General features: G+C 31.7%; 2 protein-coding genes across 2 annotated transcripts in view; one reads left to right on the top strand and one right to left on the bottom strand.

The window, feature by feature from the left end:
• Positions 1-151: 151 nt before the first annotated feature.
• On the bottom strand, positions 152-7,063 carry LOC110422108 (integrin-linked protein kinase 1-like). The gene is made up of 12 exons (XM_021435890.2): positions 6,296-7,063; positions 5,687-5,761; positions 5,467-5,571; positions 4,503-4,588; positions 3,353-3,473; positions 2,689-2,768; positions 2,396-2,458; positions 2,158-2,279; positions 1,961-2,046; positions 1,490-1,614; positions 1,070-1,201; positions 152-428 (listed from the first exon to the last, which is right to left on the bottom strand). Exons 1-12 carry the CDS (start codon positions 6,713-6,715, stop codon positions 422-424), a joined length of 1,422 nt encoding a protein of 473 aa, XP_021291565.1. The 5' UTR covers positions 6,716-7,063; the 3' UTR covers positions 152-421.
• Positions 7,064-12,832: 5,769 nt separating this feature from the next.
• LOC110422347 (ACT domain-containing small subunit of acetolactate synthase protein) overlaps positions 12,833-23,376 on the top strand; it is a 12,126-nt gene continuing 1,582 nt past the window's right edge. The window contains exons 1-10 of the mRNA XM_021436216.2: positions 12,833-13,103; positions 14,052-14,265; positions 14,638-14,721; positions 14,820-14,888; positions 17,180-17,263; positions 17,485-17,637; positions 19,064-19,150; positions 20,141-20,245; positions 20,331-20,453; positions 22,835-22,987. Of these exons, the coding sequence (XP_021291891.1) occupies positions 12,889-13,103; positions 14,052-14,265; positions 14,638-14,721; positions 14,820-14,888; positions 17,180-17,263; positions 17,485-17,637; positions 19,064-19,150; positions 20,141-20,245; positions 20,331-20,453; positions 22,835-22,987 (1,287 nt within the window). The 5' untranslated portion in view covers positions 12,833-12,888. The remainder of the gene's footprint in view (positions 13,104-14,051; positions 14,266-14,637; positions 14,722-14,819; positions 14,889-17,179; positions 17,264-17,484; positions 17,638-19,063; positions 19,151-20,140; positions 20,246-20,330; positions 20,454-22,834; positions 22,988-23,376) is intronic.

Here is a 23,376-nt window from a genome sequence, read left to right as displayed (position 1 = left end):
GCATCAAGTGTTTTAATCAAGGCCAAGATCAACTCCAAGGCCATCCAATTAGCATTATCCAGAGTGTGGTCCGTCCTTCAATTTCAATTCACTCCCAAATGCATTAACAATTACATTAATTCTTTTCATTATATATATATATATATATATATTTGTATTTTTTTTTTCCATTAGTGTGCTCGGTCCGTAACGTAAGCTCTTTCACACACCGTACATAACAAGGAAACTGTTACAGCTCCATGAAAGAAGAAAGACTTGAGGGAACATCACTTTTTAATTTCGACATGATTTTTGCACTCTGTTAACTCAATTATTATAACATACAACATTTAAGATGAAGCTCCAAAAAACTTGAGATTGAAACCTCTCCTTCAAAATCTTCATCTTATTTCCCTTTTTTTGCAGGAACTGAGCCCCTTCCTTATTTCCTGCAAAGAATCACATGTAAGGCTTTAGATTTCCTCACAAACTTCAACAGTTTGGAGTCCCGAGATTTGCAGGGATAACTCCACCAAGGAATCTCTAACTTATACAGTAGTACGTTCTATCCATGTAAAATCCCTATTTAACTATGGATACAATGCTTTAAAACAAGATTCCATTATATTTCAGCACAACATGTTACCTATAGCAAGGCACCAATTACTCATGGTACTTTGTTTCACTATTTTTATTTAAATGCTCTCAGAAATTGATCACATTAAACCGTCACTCCTTCACTTGACTGAATCCGTTTTTCTCAGCACAAGATTTTTTATCCTTTAACATAAAACTTGCTGCCTGAGTAAATAATCGATGACACCTTACTAACAAGGAATGGACAGCATAACATTTCTAGTATTATATTTCTAAATTATTTATTAAATCACAAGGCATCTAATCAGAAATTCAATGTAGAACAGCCTAGAACTTTTTAAGGGGCAAAAGATAAAACTCAAGCTCAAATTAAAAGACTTATCGAAAACCTTTGGGTATAATCATGATATACAAGGACCTCCAATGACATTTTGTTCATCTGTAGCATATGCAAACTACCTGTTAACAAAAAAGATTGATGATAGAAGCATACCAAGGAAGCTTGAAAGTGTCTTTCCACCACCCTTGTTTTGAGCAGTTGGCAATTATTTTGTCTAATCGTACAATAATCTCTGCAAAAATCGGCCTGACAACAGGTTCTTGATCCCAGCAGTTTTCAATCAGCCTGTTTATATATTACAATGGCAGTAAAGATTAGAATACTTGTACGGGTGATAGTTAATCAAGATAACTTTTAAAATGTACTGCACTTTTTTCTCCTGAGAAGAAAGACAAAAAAAAAAAACAGACCTGGGTTTTTCCTTTTGCAAAAAAAAAATAAATAAATAAATTTCAAAGGAACACAAAACACCAAACAAACCCACACACACAAATCTGACCCTGTTATTAATTCAATAACCTTAAAGCTATAAACCAAGGTAAGTCTACTTTTTATCTCAAATCCCAAACTTACTCTCTTAAGTCTGGAGGATAACTTCTTGATTTGGTCTTGAATGGTGGTCTCTTTCCTTCTAAACACATCAATTTTACAGCCTCTTCAGCAGGCTTGGGATGAAAAGGCACTACTCCTTCAATCATCTGAACCAATACAAGAACAAAGAAAAAAGTGGTTAATACCTAGTTTCAGACTAAAATGCAGCTTTGATTTGCCTGAACAATTACTTGCCTCAACCCCATCCTAAAAAAATCCTCACACTGACTTCTCATTCTCACTCACATACTCTCATACACACACAGCAAACTAAAAGAGGAATGAGCACAGTGTAGGACACAGGTGAGCATCTGTTTTTCTAAAAAACACAACATATTCACTATCTGAAAGATGTCAGCAAGAAAAAACAAGGAGTTACAAAAGCAATTAAATTGCCTTTAGCCTTGTAACATTTGTGTCAGTCGATAACAAGTTTTTGAGAGGACGATGTACCTCGTATAGCATGATACCGAAAGAATATGCATCAACGCTTCGATCAAAAATCACATTTTTATAAATCTCAGGTGCCATATATATATCTACAATCAGAAAAACCAAATCATTAGTCACAGTTTTACCATAGCAGAAAGAATACAAGTATCATACTTATAATAAACATCCAAATAAAAGATTTTTGGTCTCAAACTCACTTGATGGATCAACATCAGCATTTGGCTGTGCTAATTTTGCCTTGTCTGGTGATATTTTTGACAATCTTAACAAACCAAATCCAGCTACCTTCAAGTGACCTCCATTATCCAGCAAAACATTTCTGGCACCTTACCAAAATTTCAAACATTAAAGAACAGTACATGACAATGAGTAAATAAAAAATCCAACTAGTAATTTCTGCAACCATTATATCAACTTCTACAGTGGTTGCCTTACTTTGGCTTTAAATCGCAGTGAATGATTGGATCTGGTTTACATTCATGAAGGTAATTCATTCCCCTGATATCAAGAAAATGATAGTCATTAAGTGAAGAACCAGGAGAAATAAATGACTTGAAGCAGTTCCATGCATTACTAAATAGAGAATAATGTAGAACAGAAGAACAAGAAGCATATTCAGCACATTAACATTTGAATTTTGCATAGGTGAAAATAGGACTTATGATAATTAAAGTGATAATACAGACAAATATTCTTTAAGTGTGATGCAAAAGGAAAAAAACACATGCCTGGCAATGTCAAGAGCAAATCTTAAAACTTTGGATGGAGATAGACGCCCTTTCTTTTGAAGGTAGCTTCCCAAGTCACCCTGAAATAAGGATCATCACAATAGTAATGTTAAAGTGGTGAGTAAAACACTAAAGACTTTCTCTAGACAAAGCAAATTACGCTGCTAGAACAGTTCCTTGGTGTAAAACACCAAATACAGGAACCATGCCAGAAAAACTTATGAGTACATCCCATCTCAAGAACATCTAAAACTAAACTGAATGAAAACCACGTGCAATAAATTTGAAAGATCAGAAGCTCTAATATTGATATGCAGGAGAAAGAAATCGAAGTTGTATTCATAAATGACTGAAGATGGTTGTGGGGTTAAGTCCATTAATTAGGAAACACCACTTCAGGCATGCTAATTCTCCTACCTAGTGTCAATTGTTCGGCTCATGCATATAGGAAAAAAATTATTAGGCCCTATGGGGAAATCTTCATTCTCTAGTCATCCCACTTTTCTACTTTTCTCTCAAAATGAACAAAAAATTTGTTTATCTTCTATCATAATTAAATATAGAAGCATGCCTATACTTATAAAATAGACAAATTGAAAGAACGAAACACAGACAGGATAGTCAAGGGGCAGGCAGGGAGACACAGGGAGAGAGATATGCTTACTTTTGGATGATACTCTGAAACAATCATCATGGGAATATTTTGTGTAACAGCTCCAACAAATTGAACCACATTAGGATGTCGGACTTTTTCTAGTAAAGTTAGCTCATGCTTGAAAGCATTTCTGTTAAGGGAAGAGATATGAATATAGTTTTGTGTTAGAGCTCTGCAACAAAGTTAGCAAACAATAACATCCCATCATCCCTTTAACAAGAATTGCAATAAACCATACAGCTATTATGAAACAAGAAATATATGGTAACCATGTGAGCTACACTCTGTAAAAGTTGAGACGATAAAATCACTTACTTAGCCATGTAACCTCAAAATTTGTATCAAATGCAATTCAATACATCATTTGGTGCCATTACACCAGATAACAAATGATTTAAGGAACTCAGAGGCATTCCCTAATCAAACTAACAGAACATGCTGATATGAATGATGTAAGTGCAAACTCGTTAAAAACTAAACCAAAATTTTACATATCAATCATTCTAGTGTCCAGTGCAGTACAAGGCCTCTTAGAAAGTTGCTTTGTACCAGCTTTGTGCAGTACTAATTATCAAGACTAGAGTTATACCCTTGCCATTTTTGCTCTCATATATATCCCTTGGTTTCTTCTTGTTTGAAACTTAGACTGCAGAACTCATATCTGCTGATAATAAGAAATTAGCAAACTATACTCTGTTTCTTTCCCTGTTCTTAGAGTATGCACAAGAATGAACACTCTTGTTAAATGCAGTCACCAGCCATTCGTGTGTGTCAAAAGCAAATCAGAAAAGGAAGTACAACAGAAAAAGAAGAAGAACAGCTGGCGCGGAGAGGGTCAACATTTTTAAAAAATTTATGTACAAACTTATTAGCATAGGCCACAAAAGCAGATATAGCAGTGGCGAAAAATGGATATGAGTAGTAATAGACATCAAAATGATATGAAACAAACAAATTGTATTGCTGTATGAACATCTAGATGAGAATCAGCATATGGCATGAGAGAAACTTTGAATTCCAAGCAACCGTAAGAAGTCAAGCAATGTGCAAAGTAAGATCATAAGTGTAAATGAATGATGTCAGACAGGAAAGTAAATATGTCTGTTTTCATTGACATGAGTCAAGCACATATCTAAAAGAAAACAAGGTAAGTGCATACATGGTCTCAGGGTCTGAATAGCTGTCCTTATCTAGTATCTTTACAGCAACCTTTGTGCCATTCCATTTTGCCACTTGATATGATCCCTGGCAAGTGATTTATGAAATGTTAAGAATCCATCCATAAAAAGCACAAAACAAGAAAGAAGAGAAAAGAAGAAAGAGAATCATGTAGGCCTTCTACTCTTTCAAACATAAGACAATAAATATAAATTCATAAAGATGCACATCTGTGCATCAACCACAAAGGCAATGACTGTGATTGCCTAAAACACTGTCAAGGGTATACCAAAAGTTTGCTCAAAGAAGCAACAGTTTTGTCAATACTTGAGGAAGATTATGCAGAGTTAATTTATTTCTTCTTGGAAAAATATGAAGGAGATTCACCATTTCATAATATCATTGACAAAGTTCCACCTTGTGCAGCAAAAGCATAGAAAACCTTTAACCTTTAAAACAACATGTCATCATTGATATTTGGGAGGACATTCTTAAACAAGTTTAAGAAACATTTCTTTCTCAGAAATCTAAAAAGTGTTACCACCACAAATATAAGACAACAGATTGTTTTAACAAATAAGTGACCATGCAAAGACCAAAAGAAAAGGTTGGATGCATATGGCATCCAAACTAATGCCAAATAAGCCAGTATTAACACCTAAAAAGCCATTAAAAATGCCTACTAATCTGTCAACACTTTAATGCTTTTATAAAAATTGTAACATGCCCAGTAATCTTTCATCAATTGTAACAATTGCCCACAAGAAGCATCATGACTCTTGAAAGCGGAACTGGACTGAAAATGGAACCAGATCTAGTAAAAGAAGCCTAGACTAATCATTTCACAGCGGAATAAATGAAATGCAGAATACTATCTGCAAATCAACCTAATCACCTTTCAGACTGGACGATACATGAGCTTCCAAAAACATCAATCCAATAAAAGGAAGTGAAGAGAACCAAACCTTTGTTATACCATCGGACTTCCGAACTTGAAGCTCCAATGGATTAAGCTCATACTCTGGAACCTCTCGAGGGTTAGCAACTGTCATTGGCGTTTTCCTGGTTTTCTAATATCATGGCACACATGTAAATATCAATCTTCATTCAGGTATAAATCATCATTCACAAACAGAGATGATGCATAGATGGAAGAAGAAAAAAGAAGAAAAGTTAATATCTTACAGGAACTTTGGCTCCACGAGCCTTTAAAATATTATACACATCTACATTTCCATAATACTTTGCATCAGCAGCTGCCTGCCCATACAAAAAGAACTTCATTAGCATTGCTAAACATGCATCCATATCATCATGAATTAAACTACTTTTGATAAGTATTCTGCCATATGAAGTGTTACGGAGCAGATTAAAATTCAATTTGGGGCCATTAGCAACGCTTATAACAATGCACATTTATCTACCTCCTTTTCTCCTCAATTTTTTGTCTTAATTTGCCAAATCCAAGCACCAGATAATGTACCAACCTCCACAAGATCCCAATTTCATATACCAGAATACCACAAATCATTTAAAGCTAAATAGTTAAAATATCAAAACGAAATCTAATTACACATTTTTAAATCTCATTGTTCAAAATCAATACAATAGAATTATCCCAATTCAACAAACCAACTAATAAAGACCATTAATCAAAATCATAACAATTAGTTTAATATGACATCTGCAATCACATCCCACCTTTCCCAAGAATTCAAACAATTGAAGGATTAAAAATTAACAAAACAAAGAAGTAAAAAGATTTGAAAAAGAAAAAAGAAAAAAGAAATGTACCGTGCTACCCCAACGGTCACGGGCATCAATGTTAGCCTTCCTGGTAAGAAGAAGCTTAACAACCTCAACATGACCTTCACAAGCAGCAATATGCAAAGCAGTACGGCCATCCAAATCAATGCTATTAACATCAATGCGTTCATTCAACAAATCCTCCACCCCTTTCACATCCCCTCTACACGCCATGAACAGCAGCTGCATGGTCGAGTCCAGATTCTCCGGCACCGTCAGCTCATCCCTGACGGGACTCCTCCTAATGGGGTCAAGCGACGACTGCCGACCGAAGCCGAACCGCAGATTGTTCTTCCGCGGGTCCAGCGACGATTGCCGCGTGAATTGGCGGCTGAAAGTCCGTTTTAACGACCCAGTTGAGAATTGGCGGGATATTCCCCGTTTTAGCTGCGCTGCTAAGTTTTCCATGGTGGTTCCTTGTAGTACAAGCAAAAGGGAAATCCGGCAAATCAGGTGAAACAAATTGGAATCGCAGGATTACATAATCATCAAGGAACTATGAAATGTAAGGTTTTGGCTTCGAAAGATCGAGAGCAAAATGGGAAGGGAGGAGAAGGTTAAGCTCAGGCTCTCGATATCGAACCGCGGAAGGAAGAGGAAAGAGATGATGATGATGATGAAGTGAAGGCGAAGGAGGAGAAAGGATTTGAGATCCGAGCGAAGCGCATGGGAATGGAGAAAAATGAGGAAAAATGGTAGAATTTGGCTTTTTGACAGCGAAGCCCTTTTTTTAACTCTTCGCTCTGTTTCAACCGAATGCAGCGAAAATGGCGTTCATGAGGAAATAAATTTATACTGCAATTTGGACGTACAAAACATGCCACAGCCCACACCCTAGACTCGACCCTACACCCTAGACCCTACTTTACTAATTACCAATTTAATTATACTTTTCCTTTTTCAATTTTCCATTCCGCTTTACTCTTTTTCCCATATTTAATCTTGTCCTTTTAACTTTCGATCCTAAATAAATCGGTACCAAGCTTTTGTAATTTTGTTAGATAGATGGTAAAGTTTGAAGAATTTACTAGGTATCTTTATCATGAATCTCTTATCATTAAAAATGGATTGAATTGAAATAAATACAGATTAATTCTCTTTTATAGGTGAAATGTGTATTTTAATAAAAAATTTACTTCATTTAATAAGTATTTTTTTAAATTATAAATATAAATTCGTAACATCTCATTTACGCAATAAAATCGTAAAAGTTTAGCTTTTCTTTTTTGCCGACCTCAAACCCTTTTGCTTGTTAATTAACTTTGTTTTACATGCTGACAAAGTGGGCTTCATTTTGTCTGCTTCATTTTGTTGCCAAGTGGAAACTTGAGGGGAATGGTGGGCCCCATATGACAAGGCAAGGGAACCACCGATAGTTGACTTGCGCAAAAATCCATTGGCTGCTGTCAGATTCGTGGAGATTGGAACCAACATGTGGATTTTACCTTTTGCCTTCCAAGCCTTGGGACCATCCCTGTATTTGATACCCAACAAAATAATGAGAATCTTATCCTTTAATTATGCTTATAATATGCACTTGAAAATTTGACTGATGTATTATTTTTTTATTTAAAAAATAAAATTTATTTTTTTTTTATTATAAAAAAAGTATACTTATAATCTAAATCAGTTTACTCTCAGATTTGTTTAATTAAGAAAATGTCACTGCTAATACTTAAAAAAGAAATAGCTTGATTCAGGGAGATTAACTTCTTTATCCACACTACCATCATTAACTTCTTGTGAAGTATGATTGACTTGACTAGGTCAACCAAGTTGTTACGGATATGGTGTTGCACTAATTTGGGGTTTAAGTTAGAGTAGAGTGTGATTAGGGCAAGTGATATTTATTGTCAATATGACAACTTGTGATGAAAATATGGGAACCTATCACTTCAACAGCTAACTCCAAATATTGACTCCTTTGAAGGGTTCCTATAATGGTAAAAGTACCATTGGCAGTGCTACTCTTCTAGCCTTGAATGCATCGGGGAGCATGGGGCGATTCCGTCTACGTCAGCTGTGGAGGAGAGCACAACCGATCAAGTTTACCAACGTGATGGAATCTATTGCCACTGGCTGAGCTAAAGAAGAAGCTGATTAAACCATGACCGCTCATGGTCGGTCGATTTTAACAATTGTAAAAATAAATTTGACATAACAAATACAGTGGTAATGGACTTTCACTTGAATCTTGATATGTTACAGTTGTGTTTGTAAACTTTGATCTTTTCCTTTCTAAACTTTTGATTTCATTACTAAATAATAAACATCACTAAATAACTTCAAAAACAACAACCTTAATCCCCTTCTTAATTGTTGTCATAGCATCACTTTTAATGACGCTCATTATTTGTTAACACTTTCAACAGAAAAAAAGAAAAAAACCTTTTAATAGCAGAGAACATTTACAATTCACTTTCAATTTCATATCCTTGCAATGGGTTTCATGAAAGAAGCTTAGCTGAAACCCTTACGAGCATCGTGAATAGTTCTCAAAGCAAAGAGTAACATGATGATAAAAAAGAGAATCTTAAAAAGAGGATAGAGTTTAGCCTTTCACTTTATAAGGGTCAATATTTTTATTGGTATTTGGAATAAGGATTTCCCATTAATGATCAGATCGATTAACCTTCCAAATTACCACGATCAATGGACTTTTCAATTGGAGTCAATCAATCAAACAGTTTTCAATCGAAATCACTAAAAATCATTAGTTGGATAGTTTCAACCGCCCAAATGCTCAATCCTATTGAATGTCATTAATGGGAATGTAAAATTTGAGAGTAAAATACATATAAATGTGGTCAAACTCATTATACATTATATCATCTGTTTAATGTTAGTTTTTTTTTTAAAGAAAAACATTTGAGACTTAATAATTTGAATAAAAAATATGTGTTTATTATAAAATAAAATATTTAAGGATAATAATGTTTAATAAAAAATTTTATATGAATTATTATAAACAGATACGATTAAATTAAGTTGAAAGACAAAAACTATCTTGATTGACTGGACGAATATCAAATATCAAATAGGATTAAATTCAGTGAAATCCAAGGGTTCTATTTTCATTTTCTTGAACCCAGCAGAAATTGAAATGTAGACAAATGAGCAAAAGGAGAAACAATCACGTGCAGTGGTCTAAAGTTTTGGTTGGCAAATTGAAGCGAAGTTTGAGTGAAATCCAGCTCAGCTCAGCTCAGCTGCTTTTTGTCTGCCGAATTGAACTCATCCAACGAAATGTTTTGTTTTGTTTTGTTTTTTTGTTTTTTTAATTTTTTTAATTTTTTAATTTTTGTGACTGTTGAATATAGAAAGGCAAGAAGAGACTGCACAAGGATAAGGCCATAAAGCAAAAGTGCTTTAGGAATTAGGTTCTAATTTTGGATCACCCTTTTGGGTCCAAAGATTGAGCGGAACAGCAATCCAAAACCAGAATCTACACAAATTTTAATTAGCTAATAACATTTTATAATGTTATTAGCTAAATTTAATTATGTTTTATAATTTGATTAAACTATTCTAATAACATTAATAGCAAACTGGCATAGAGATGGCTGTTCTATTTAGGGCTCATGTGATTGCGTTTGCAGTGTTAATAAGTGATTTTTGGTTCCAACATATTTTTAATATTACCAAAAACACTTCTGAGTATCAAATTATCAAAATATTCATTTACATATTTTTTTTGAATTACAAAATTGTTTCTTTAATTATGTAAATGTTTTGCATTTAAAATGAAATTTTATAGCATTTTTTTTTAAAAAATAATATAGTGAGAATTTAACTATTTAATTTCTAATTTGAATCCGTTTTAAATTTTTAATGTATATCTTTAAAATTAACTTTTACAAAAGTAGTTGTTTACACATCTTAAATAATTATTTAAAATATAAAATAATGACTCAATCTACCTAAATGGGAGGCATAATTATAACTGATAAATATCCAAGACTTTAATGGAAATTGCACTTTCAAGCCAAAGGGATGGACGAAAAAGGGGTTCGCCCAGCTCCAGCCGACGGTGAAGAAAGTTTATAATTAGTGCCATACTTCGTTCAAGTTTTAAAAATTTTTTGTTTCTGAAATTAAAAAAATTAAAGATTTAGGTTTTATTTATGTGCAAATTTGGTCAGGTTGAAATACGTAAAATGTAGATACACATGTAATTAAATTTAAATTTTCAATTAAATAATTACAAATTCATTTTTTTCAAATAAAATTTATTTATATACAGAATAAAAAATAAAAACTATTATAAACTTTTATACTTTTATTTTGATTTTTATTTTGAATCAAATAAAATTTTATAATTAATAAGTAACTTAATCAAAATGACATTTATTATTTTATATCACATAACACTGACGTGACACATTAACGTATTATAATTTATAATATTATAATATGTTAATTTATCATAATTAATGATGACGTAATATACTAATTTAATATAATAATATTATCATATGATATTTTTTACTTTTCACATCAACATCATATTAGTACTATATATATATATAATAATAAGTGATATTTTGATGAATGATAATTAATCAATTATTAATCATAAGAGTTTATTTGATTTAAAATAAAAAATATAAGAATTTAATTAAATATAACAAAAAAGTAAAAATTTATTTAAATTTTTTAAAATAATTTAAAATTTTATTTGACTATTATACCAAAACAAAACTTATTATAAAAAGAGATATTTTTTTTTATTTAAGACGAAAATGTCCGACCTACCAAGTTCACGAGAAAGCTTGTTCGTAAAACACGAAAACAATTAGGACAAGCAATGGAATCTACTAGCTTAGTCAGAAACAAGACATGTTGCAACATTTTAAAATTAAAACATTTTCTTAGGTCACGTGACTAAATATAAATATGAGCATGGACGGAACGGAGCCACTTCTCCAAAATTTTCAATACACAATTAAAATTTTTATTTAAAATGGGTTACTTGTTGTTGATGTTTATAAAAAGAATTTATAAATGAAAATAATTTGATAAATTAAAATTTTTAGTGTCCATTTGATCTGGTTTATATTTAGCTTATATACTGCTTAAAAGCAGAAACTGAATCAAACAAGATTTTGTAAAAAACTTTTAAAAAATAATTAATTTTAAAAAATAAAATATAAAAAGAGCTCCAACTTATTGAGAGAGCTATTTTTTCCTAAACAGATCATTTCTCTCAAAAAATAGTCTTTCCTCTCTTCCTATTAATATCCCTATGCTATCTTCTTTTTTACAAATCATCATTCTAAGATTTTTTTTTTGTTCTTACAAAAATTAAGAAAAAAAAAATTCAAAAGTTGAAACTTATTCAGGTATTATTTTCTTTTCTATTTTATTTTTAATTTTTTTTTAAATTTTAAAAACTCTTTTTATTAATTGATATTTCTCAATTTATTATTTGATATCACAATTATGTGATATTTATTTATTCTTAATTCTTTATCACAATTATTTGATATTTATTTATTCTTAACTTCTTTATAATTGAAATAATTAATTAAATAAGTCAATAATTATTGAGATAAATTAGATGAAAATTGAAATAATATTTATTGATTATGATTGTTTAGATAATATTGTTCATAGAAGTAAACTTTGTTAGTAATAACATCAATAGCTAAACTTGATTTTCCAGAATTATTACTATCACCTTAAACTTCTCGTCTTCTTTTATGAGTTTTCTTTAAGATTAAGGGTTTTAATAATCAACTCATTACTTTCTTCTATCTCTTATTTTTTTTATTTGATTCAAATTTTCTATTGATTTTATTTATTTATTATTATTCAATAAAAAATTATTTATGAATCACGTGTTACTTATAAATTATTTGTTGAAATTTTTTTAATAATTTATTATTAATTATAAAATTTATGTTATATAAAAGTCTTTTTTATATTTTCAAAAATTTATTTTAAATAGATAAAAAAATAAAATTAATTTTTTTATTTTGAATAAATAAATTCGTGATTAATAAAAAATTATTTATTAAATACGCGTTATGGTAATTTTAACTAAAGTTAGAGTTTATATAAGTTGTTCCATAAAAAAAATTTATAAAAGGTAAATTTACTAAATAATTTTAGTTTAATTATAAAAACTATTATTTTTATAAAAACTTTATAATAGCTTTTAAATTAAAAAAAATTAAGCCAACCATGCTATTATATGTACTATTTAAAAATTAGATAAATTTTATTTATATTAATAATAAAAATGTTTAAAAGTGACAATTTAAAAATATAATGAATAAATATTACTATTTTATCTATTAAAATATTTTTCAATATTCGTACTATTATATATTTTATTGATTACAGATATAGATAAATATTTTAGGATCCAATAAATAATTGTTTCTTCGAAATTTTTTTTTGTTTATTGTACATTCCTTTTTTGCCCATTTGTAACGGTTTGTCCATGTTCTAAAAAAGGAAATATGAAAAAAACTAAAAAATCAAAACGCAGCCGTAGGTAGCATTCCATTTTGGTATTTCCTAACGAGCTTTGCTCTGACAACAGCCTCATATTGTATAGTTTCCATTGTTCTCTCATGGCGGCTCTCTCGAATCCCCACTTTCCAATCCACTGCTCAAAGCCTGAGTTAGACTCTGCTTGGAAACCCATTTCTCTCCCAGCAAGGATAGGAATATCCATCAGCCATGCCCCAAGGAAACTGGTGCTCTCTCCGAGGAGTGTCGACGAAAAGATCTCTAACAGTACTTTCTCTGCCAACGGCCCTGTTCCTCCTACTCCAACTCGATCAAAGTTTGTTATCTAATCCACTGTTTTTTATATTGGCTTTTGATTTCATTGTTAATCTTGGTTTCCTCCACCAGTCTTCAATTTATTGTTTTTTCCTAGTTACTATTTATATTAGTTGCTGGCTTTGGTTTCACCTCTTTCGTTCTGATTGTTACTTTTGCTACATGCGTTTTGTTTCAAAAAGCAACAAGCAAAAAGTATGGTTTGGATAAGTAAGGAATACCAATATTTGAAATTATTAAAAGTTTAAAACTACTGAAATTTTGCTAATCAAAATGCATAATTTTACTTCTTATCATATGGAACAACTATGCTAAAGTACTTGTCACATTTTAATTATTTGCTTATTGTGAATCAAATATGATTTAATTTTTATCATTTGCTGTGGTTTTGTTTTATTTTGCAAACTTTGAGGAAGCAGAAAGTAACAACCAGATGAAGCCTTAGTGTTCATTTAGATTTTACATTTTGCTATAAGTTGGCGGTCAAGGCAGTGAGGTGTTCAAAAGTGTTTGGGTATACTCTTTCTTAGGGACAGGTTGTCCTTGTTCTTGTATTAGATTGTGTACCTTATTTATGTAGATGATGCGGGTAGGTCACAAAGCTTTGCCAGTCATGTGGTAATGTTCTGTGTATTGGATTATAGTTTTGATTTTATGATTTAAAAGGAGTATTGTTGTTTTTTTCTTCTATGGATGATTATGAAGACTTTAACACGGAAAGTCCATTTCTGCACTAAACTGCTGCTGGGTAGAATTCTGGATGTACTTCAATGTATTTCTCATGGTATTCTATCTGTTACTAGTTGAAGGTTCTTTTCAACGACTTGACCACTGTTTGTTAGTATTTGGATTTACTGGTTATTCTTTTGGGATCAACATTGCGTTAGTATGCTTTGTTTCAATATGCTTATAACTTATGTCTTCCTATTGCTTTCTGTGATGAATCAAGGGTGAGACGACACACAATTTCAGTGTTTGTTGGTGATGAAAGTGGAATGATTAATAGGATTGCTGGAGTTTTTGCAAGGAGAGGATACAACATTGAGTCCCTTGCAGTTGGTTTGAACAAAGATAAGGCACTCTTCACCATAGTTGTCTCTGGTACTGAAAGAGTGCTCCAACAAGTTGTAGAGCAGTTACAAAAGCTTGTGAATGTTTGGAAGGTACAATAGCAACCTGAACTCTTCATTTGATATGAATTTTTGGCTTTATTAGGCATGATATATCTCTAGAGAGAGAGAGGTGATAGTTTTTTGTTCGACTGTGAACCTCTTTATTCAATAATTTTCCAGTATTTATGTCTGGTAGCTCTTAATATTGCTGGTAAAATGATTTAAAATTTTAAATATCCAATTTCAAGATTGTGCATTAGATCTCTTAAAAGAGTAGATGACAAATTTAAGTAGTACCCCATAGTTTCATTTTTTTTCCATTTATTATTAGATGGCTGTACCTTTCTATTTCCAATTAGTTCTGTCTGCCTCCTTTTCCCCTTTCTGTCTGCCTCAAATTGCTTCTTTTAATCTGATGAACAGGTTGAAGATCTCTCAAATGAGCCCCAGGTTGAACGTGAGCTAATGCTTATAAAAGTGAATGCAGATCCTAAGTTTGGAGCTGAGGTAGATCTTGCTGCGATTTTTAGAATGTTAAGAAACCCTCTGAATTCTGTTTTTGTCCTTTTCTTCTTTTGGTTTGCTAATCTTTTCTTGCTTACCAGATCAAGTGGTTAGTGGACATCTTCAGGGCAAAGATTGTGGATATCTCAGAGCAGTCACTCACAATTGAGGTAATGAATGGCAGACATAAACTTGTACACGCCCCTTCTTTTCCCTTGCTTCTCCTCTTGTTGCTATGAAACTCAAATATGCATTGTCTAGGAGAAGATGAATTTGAAAAGTCTAATTTGTTATTATGAAGTCCGGTAGGGATTATATGATTGTGAGAGTGACTAGATTATACTATTGTTGCTTCAGTTTTTGATACTTGCTTAAAGATGAGTTTCTGTGCAAATGCATCTTGACTGAGAATGAACAATTTTTAGTAGCTCCTGTGTTGGAAGTAATAGTATCTAAATTATAGCAGATAATGGTCAATGGTTTTTGAATCTAGTTAAAGAAACCTCCCCATCCTATTTCTATTTGGAGTTTTAAGCTTATCTTTCAGGCAATGTAGAAGCATTTTTTATGGAGTAAATAATTGTTTCTACTGAGTAAAACTTTTTGTTCTGAGGTTGATTTTAAGTCCATTACATAATATTTTTTTTAAACAATTATCAATATTGGAAATGTTGTGTTAGAGTTAAAAAGCAAGACATTAAACATTTGAGACATTTCTTTGAGTTTTTACTGATTTTGACAAAAAGATATATTTAGAAATAAGAATACAAAAAAACTTTTTGGAACAGGGTATACAACATTATTGGGAATGTGATACCTTTGGAAACTAGAAAGTATTTACAGAATTTATTGGGAGGTAGTCAACTGGCTACTTATTTGGCTAGCTTGAGGATTGAGGCAATGTTAAGGCATACTGCTATGTAAATTCAGCTATTTTGCCCTGGAGCATTTCAAGGTGGTGTTTGAGAAACTGAAACTATTGTTGCTTGCCATTAGTTTGATTTTCTGTCAAGGAAAGAAATATCATTCACATTTGCAAACAACTTTCAAATTTTTGGTTTTTCTAATGTGCTATGCAAGAAAAGTTTGAGGTGATGGTGCCAAGGATTGATGCATGCAACAAGAGAAGGCAGCTTGCTTTTTTTATTGTTGGTGGGGCAGTTATTGCATAGAAGTCAAGCTTGTGTTTGGTTTGAGGGAAAGAGCTAGGAAAGAAAGGGGTTGGAAGGAAAATGGCTTTTTCTTCTACTTTGTCCTTTGTTTGGTAGGACAAGAGGGAAGGAAGATGGTTGGAAATGAGAAATGTATATTGGGCCAACAAAATAAGCAAAGATGTGTCTGTTGGTATTTTCCTGTGTCAGATATAAAACCGATAGTGTTGTGCTGATGAGGGTACTCCTGAATTTCCAGCCAGTCTGAGCAACATGGACTAAGTTGTGACTTAGTTTTATATGCCAAATGAATTATGGTTTTCTTTTTTATGACCTAGTTTTATATGCCAAATGGATTATGGTTTTCCTTTCTATTCCAACTTAGGCTTGAAAAGGGAGTTGATCTTCAGGTCCAGAATCCTTTTCACATGAGTTTTATATTTTCAAATTGGGTTTAACAAATGATTATTACTTAGTCTGGCCAAAAATGGAAAAGGATTGTGTCTTGGGCTTATTTATATATTTGGCACCTGCGGAGTTGGTGATTATGCACATTCCAACTTCAATTATGGGTTTGAGGTTGTCAAGAAAAAGGTTTTTAATCATTTTTGGATGAAACCTAGAATTAATAAACTAGTTAAAATTTTTTTTGATAAATAAAAGACCGTAAAAGAAGAAGATTTTCATTTCTTTAACCAAAGGAAAAAGTAAAGAAGCCTTATTTATACAAGGTATTGTACTTATAAACTTTTCCTGACATATTTACTAGACATATCCATGTATCATTATTCTACTTCTGAACTCTTTTTAGCCTGCTTTGCAACTCCAGATTTTTCAGCAAAAGGTGAGTCATCTGTATCAGCACTTGAGTCCTTGAAACTTTGTTGCCATTCCTCTTGGATTTATGTCTGAACATTTCTATCAAGAGATACAGTCAAATGGAGATTGTTGAACTTGTTGAAAGTGCTGAGGTCATTGAGCTGAACTAAATTATATCAAACAGAAAATTATAAGATGGTGAATGAATTAAAGTGCTAATTTTCTAACAAGTTTAAATACTGAAAACTGAAAAGTTATAATAAACGTATTACATCAGAGAGTAAAAGAAATGTCTTTCATTCTTCAACCTGTTGAGCTAAGCTGTCCTTGTTATTCATTTGAAGTGAGGATTCCTAGACCCTACTTATGGAACCTTATGATTGAGCATTGTTCTTTTTTGTTTTTAGTTTTTGTTTTTTCTGGGGCAGGGCTTAAGGGATACTGATGTCTTCTTGAATGTTATAACATAAGTAACTTATTATGTGGACCAGGTAACAGGAGATCCGGGGAAAATGGTTGCTGTGCGAAGAAATTTAAGCAAGTTTGGGATCAAAGAAATTGCTAGAACAGGAAAGGTAATGATCTTTCCTTTAAATTACTTGATGACAATTTTCTAATTGTTACTATTTTTCACTAGTCTTTAAAAGCTTTTAAGCATGCTTGTCTTGTTACCAATCTTAATCAGTATGTAATTGGTGTGTGGTTTGGATAGCTCCTTTAACTTTCCACCAATCAACTTCATTTGTTAGTTGAAGGCTATTTATGTGTAAACGTTTTGTCCTCTTTTTCCTAGTAGATTGCCCTGAGAAGGGAAAAGATGGGTGCGTCTGCTCCATTCTGGAGATTTTCAGCTGCTTCATATCCAGATCTTCAAGAAACTGCGGCTGTTAATGCTCTTGCTGGGGCCAGAGATAGACCAGTATTCAGTGAGGCTGATGTTTCTGGAGGGGTAAGCATTTCTCTCAGCTTTCAGTTCAATTTTTCCTTGCAAAGTATATATTTTAATTTCTTTGTATGTGGAAGATGCTGTATCTGTGGTTAGTGTATTAGTAATAGTGTTTATCCATCATCCTTTTGTGACTTTAAGTTTTAAAGACAGGTATAAAATCAAACTAGGGCTTGTAGATTGCACCATATAGGATTATAGTAGAAATGGACATCCTTATTTATTGATAATGCCATTATAATCATTCAGTTGGTTATGTACATTATGAAATCCTTGATTTTTTTTTTTTTTTACTCATGGGTTACAATAAATTAATGATTGATGTTTCTTTGCTCTATATGATATGTCTTATCTGCTAGACAATTTTACTTGCAGCTTATGTACATCCAAGTTTCTGTCCTGCAAAATAGGGTTGATGAATAACCAAAAGAGTCAATGCACCCAAAAATGGAGTATAAAGAAACTTTAAAGCATTTACTTACTTTTTCACACATGCATACAACATGCGCATGATATGCATGTACACAAAACTCAGAAGTAACTCTTTTGCTTTTGCTTTTGGGATTCTTTTTCCTGATTGAAACATTTGAAGCTGAGGTCATTGGATTTCACCTTTGGTTAAAAACTCATGTTAAAATGATGTATATCTTGTGACATGCTCTATTATGTTGTGAGGATCTTACAGGATGGCCTTTATACAGTAGTTTTTGCTAAATACTACCTTGCTGTTTTTCTATTAAGCCTAGCTGACTAGCATGTTGAGACTTGGTGCACCTAGTCATGTTCCAAAAAATTTTTAATATGTTATTAAAGTTTGCTCTTGAACCTGCAAAGTGCTTGGGAAAATATTGATTGAAAAAATAAGCACATAAAAATAAATTGTGGTGGAAAGGTATGAATTTAATTAGCTTACTTGCTTGCCGGTTCAGAAGGAATGCTATACAGGTACGTGCGTTTATCATACACTTGTTTTACTGAATTCATTTTGGTACTTGGACTTCTAAGGATGTGTTACCAGTTATCACCTATTGACACTTTTATGTCTTGATCAGACATTGCTATGCTCATATTTTTGTACCTTGTATTTTTGTGTTTTGGGTTTTTCTTGACTGTTGTTCATTTGCCATTATGAACTATTTTATCATTGCGTGGTGTTGGATTCACATGGCTACTCAAATGTTTATAGTAATTGTTGCTTGTTACAGGCTACAGCAGCAGAGTCTCTAGTAATGTGTGTGTGTACTTCTTGTCTTGTTTGCCTTGTCTTACACCCTTGTTTAACACTGTATCTTTCTTTTTTAACATCTTCTTCACTTGTTTATTGATGCTTCCAACTTTGTCCTTGTGTTCTCTATCCTTATATACCACTTCAATTGTGTACAATTTCTGCTCTAATATCTATAGTTTATGCGTTTGTCTGCTCATGCAGGGTGATGTTTATCCGGTGGAGCCGTCTGATGGTTTCATGATCAATCAAGTTCTTGATGCTCATTGGGGTGTTCTCAATGATGAAGATGTAAGAATGCTTATTTGTGGTTGAATGTCTCTCCGTCTCTCTCTATCACACACACACACACAGAGTCATGGTCCTTAGTTTTTGCTTGCTGTTAATTATACATGAGCAAGCCACCAGATTCATTACTTCTGACAGTGTTGCAGTGTGTATTGGAGTTTTGTTGAGTGTCAGTTTTGACTGTTTGGCTTTCAAAATTATATTTCTTGTTCTAGAGCATGATTGGGTCCTTGTTCCGAGGGGCATTATAGTGGAAAAGGAGCTAGTGTAGTAGGAAGTGACCTATCTAGGAGTTATGGAAGTCCTATCCTTGTAAATGACCTGGTATGCAGCTTCTTTGTGGCTTTTGAGCTTCCTCTAAATGCATAATCATGTTCCATTTGGTAAGTTAATTCTTGAGACTTGATAGCAGGCACTAAGAAAATATAGTTCATGCTTGTTAAGTATGAAGTTTGTACGCTACCTCATCCTTCATGCAGAAGATGAGTCATCTCCTGGAAATTCTGATGTCTCCTGAGTGATAATAATAATGCTTGTTGGCAATGTTTTAAATAAAAGCATACGTAGTCTTACTGCTGCTTAATTTTAATATGCTTTGTGCTTGCGAGGAACCTTACTTTTAAAGAAATACAAGTCTCCGACGTGGTTATCACTCTTAGTTGTTCTACTCTGAGCTTAGTTGAGTTAATTTATTCCAGTAGGAAACTCAACAGTTTCGCTTGATATCTTAATGGACAACACTGATCCGGTAAAACAAGAAAATAATTTATAAGAGCTTTAAAGGTTTCTGGATTCAGTAAAAAATATGACCAGATATAAGTTTATGTGAAATTGAACTTTAGTAAACTTTACAAGTTCCAAAGTCTGAGCTTATTGTTGCTGAGTCCGCTTTTATACTTGAGTCACAATTTCTTCTCCTTAACTAAAAAATATCATTGTGATAGGGTAGTGTATTTTAGTATAAAAATTAATATTTGTGCAAATATTTTTCAGACAAGTGGATTCCAATCTCATACTTTATCCATGCTGGTAAATGACTCTCCCGGAGTTCTAAACATTGTTACAGGGGTTTTTGCTCGAAGAGGGTATAATATTCAGGTGAATTTGCTGTTATTATTTCTCTCTCTCTTCCTCTTCTCTTTTCAGGGTTTCTTATCTTCTGATATGTCTTTCCTATCATCAGAGTTTGGCTGTTGGGCATGCAGAAGCTGAGGGGCTCTCCCGCATTACAACTGTTGTCCCAGGTACAGATGAATCAATTAGCAAGTTGGTGCAGCAACTCTATAAGCTCGTAGATCTGCATGAGGTGAGAATATTATTTGGAAAGATCATTGACTATAATTTGCTAGTGGAATTACTTGTAAATTGTTGTATGGGTTTTGGCAAATTGTTTTGTTGGGTAATGAATGAATAACCTTAGAAAGGTATGTACTGCATGTTTGGTATGGGGAATAGCTCCTCTATTCCCAGGTGATATTTTCTCTTATATTTGGTTGACAATTGGATCAAGGAATAGCTATTCTTTAAGGTTTAAGCTTTAACGTTTAAGGTTTAGAATAAATTAAAAATTCAGTTTAACTAAACCCACCTTAAACCTTTATATTAGCTATTCCATGTTTGATGGAATAGCTTCAAAACATGTTAAGATTAAATTACCTCTCATAAATTTAGAAATTTACGATCATACTTATATTAATATTTGTAAATAAAATATTAATATTTAAGTACTAAATTATTATTATTTTCAATAAATTATAAATCTTTGGAAAAAATAATATAAAAATAAACAATAGTAATAATATTTAAATTATAAATAAAATATTAACATTTAAATTATTACTTATTAATATTTAAAATAAATTATAAATTATTGCTATTTAAAAAATAAAATATAAATAAATAATCAGATTAACATTTAAATTATAAATAAAATATTAGCATTTTATAAAATGATTAAATTATTAATAAAATATTAATATTTAAATTATCTATTATTAATGTTTTAAATAAATTATTCACATTTAAACAATAAATAAAATAAAAATAAATAATCATAATAACATTTAATTATAAATAAAATATTAATATTTAAATGATAAATTATTAATATTATAAATAAATGATCAATTATTAATATTTAAAAATAAAATAAAATAATTGATCATAATAATATTTAAATTAAATTAAATATTAATATATAAAATAAATAATTGTATATATAATAAAGGATATTTTTATTTTTTATTTCAAAGTTATTGTTACTAACCAAACACTGTAATAAGTCATAATAGTTATTCATAATAACTATTTTATTCTATTCCTATGTAATAATTATTTTATTTCATTTTTGTCTATTTCATCGACCAAACGTACCCGTATGGTTGTAGGAATAGAATAACCATTCCCCCTCTATGACTAAGCTTCCTTTAAGAAGCTGTTTGCTTTATGGAATGATCATTTCATGATAAACTTGAATAGCCATTATCATCAGGGATTTTGGTAATAGCTATTTAATGTGGGGAGGAATTAGACAAAAAAAAATTATTGGACAAAATTGCCTTTCATCAATTTGAAAAATTACCATCCCATTTTCTTTCTCTTTCTACCCATCTGCCTCTTTCCTTCTCTTAGTAAATTTCCTCTGGCATCGGCGATATCAGTGCCTCTACGGTTGGATTTGGTCATTGAAAGTGTCGATCTGATGCTCTTTGGCCAAATTTGATTGTAGATGCATCAGATTTGACGTCTTATGTCGTATTTGGTTATAGAAACATTGTATTTGGCACTCCTTGATCAGATCTCTGCAATCGGATTTGGCACCCCACAGTCAGATGTTGAAAGTGCCAGGTTGGCACTCTTTTAACATTGTCAATATCTTCAAGGGTGCATCGATAAGAAAAAAACTAAAATGAATTTAAAATAAAAAATTTTAAATTTTGAAATATAAATTATAAAAACATTTTGAATTTAAAAACTTAAATTAAAATTTTAATATAAGTAATGAAAATTAATATTTTAAATTTAAAAATTAAATTAAAATTCTAGTTTTAAATTATAAAATATTAACTTTTTAATTTTAAAAATTAAATTAAAATTCTAGTTATAAATTATAAAAAATTAACATTTTAATTTTAAAAATTCAATTAAAAATTATATTAAAATTTTAATTATAAATAATAAAAAAATTAATATATTAAATTTTAAAATTAAATTAAAATTCACTACCACGCAAGGGTAGTTTTTTGTATATTTAGTTTGAGTAATAAAACCATTACAATTGCCTTTCAAAAGAAAAAAATGGAGTGACTTACTTCTGGTAGCATTTTTAAATGGAGTGGCTTGCTTCTGGTCATATTAAAATATATTTATGGTAGATGAGGCATGAAGTAAGCTGTTCCACCCATTCCTGATGATTTCTGTGCACGTGTTGCCACTTTAAGGTTTTCTTTTTCTTTTTGATATAATTATGATAGGAAGGGTAAATTCATATAGGTTTTGGATCATTTCCTTTAGCTGCTTGTGAATGATGCAGTGCTCTAGATTCTTGATCTTTTGCTTTAGATATCTGATAGAGACAACATTATCCGTTGGGTTGTAGGCAGATATCGCTTTGCCAGTCTTATGATTATGGTTTCTTTGCTATGATATCTCAAGTGAACCATTGGCTGACAGTTGTTTACTTCTCAGGTACGGGACCTTACCTACTTGCCATTTGCTGAACGAGAATTGATGTTGATAAAGATTGCTGTGAATGGTGCTGCTCGACGAGATGTCCTCGACATCGCCAACATTTTTAGGGCCAAGGCTGTTGATGTTTCTGGCCACACAATCACTCTTGAGGTAAATATTCTTACTGAGATTTGTGTTTGCATATGATACTATTTCTTGTTCATTTTTTAATGCCATTAGATATGTAGTAGTAGCTAGCTTGTTTCCAGTGTAATACAAATATAATGGCAAGCGGTTGCCAAAATATTTATTAGAGAAGATTTTTGGGCCCTTGGACCTGTTTGCTTTTCAAGGTTTAGTTTGTTTCTCTTCCGAAGGTGTTCAAGGGCTGATTTATTTCTTAAGAGGTTGAAAATCTGGACTAGTCTATTTAAAAACTGTGTAAGTAAAGGACCTCATGAATGTATTCTTGTCTAATTTTGTCTTAGCCTTTTAATTGGGGGGTGTTGTTTGCTTGCTTAGTGATGCAATACAAGAGGGAGGGGGCGAATTGTATTGCG

The sequence above is a fragment of the Theobroma umbraticum genome, unplaced genomic scaffold (genome assembly GCF_002168275.2).
Source record: "Theobroma umbraticum cultivar Fairchild unplaced genomic scaffold, ASM216827v3 scaffold_130.0, whole genome shotgun sequence".
NCBI lineage: Eukaryota > Viridiplantae > Streptophyta > Magnoliopsida > Malvales > Malvaceae > Theobroma > Theobroma umbraticum.
This window is presented reverse-complemented; position numbering and strand designations above follow the sequence as displayed.

What these genes read in the sequence shown, in the direction of transcription:
- LOC110422108 (XM_021435890.2), bottom strand. Translation starts at nt 6,715, where the DNA reads ATGGAAAACTTAGCAGCGCAGCTAAAACGGGGAATATCCCGCCAATTC. An exon ending in TATTCAGACCCTGAGACCAT is followed by an intron (nt 3,474 to 4,502) that starts GTATGCACTTAC and finishes TTCCCTTAACAG; the next exon opens with AAATGCTTTCAAGCATGAGC. An exon ending in CACTGCGATTTAAAGCCAAA is followed by an intron (nt 2,280 to 2,395) that starts GTAAGGCAACCA and finishes GTAAGGTGCCAG; the next exon opens with AAATGTTTTGCTGGATAATG.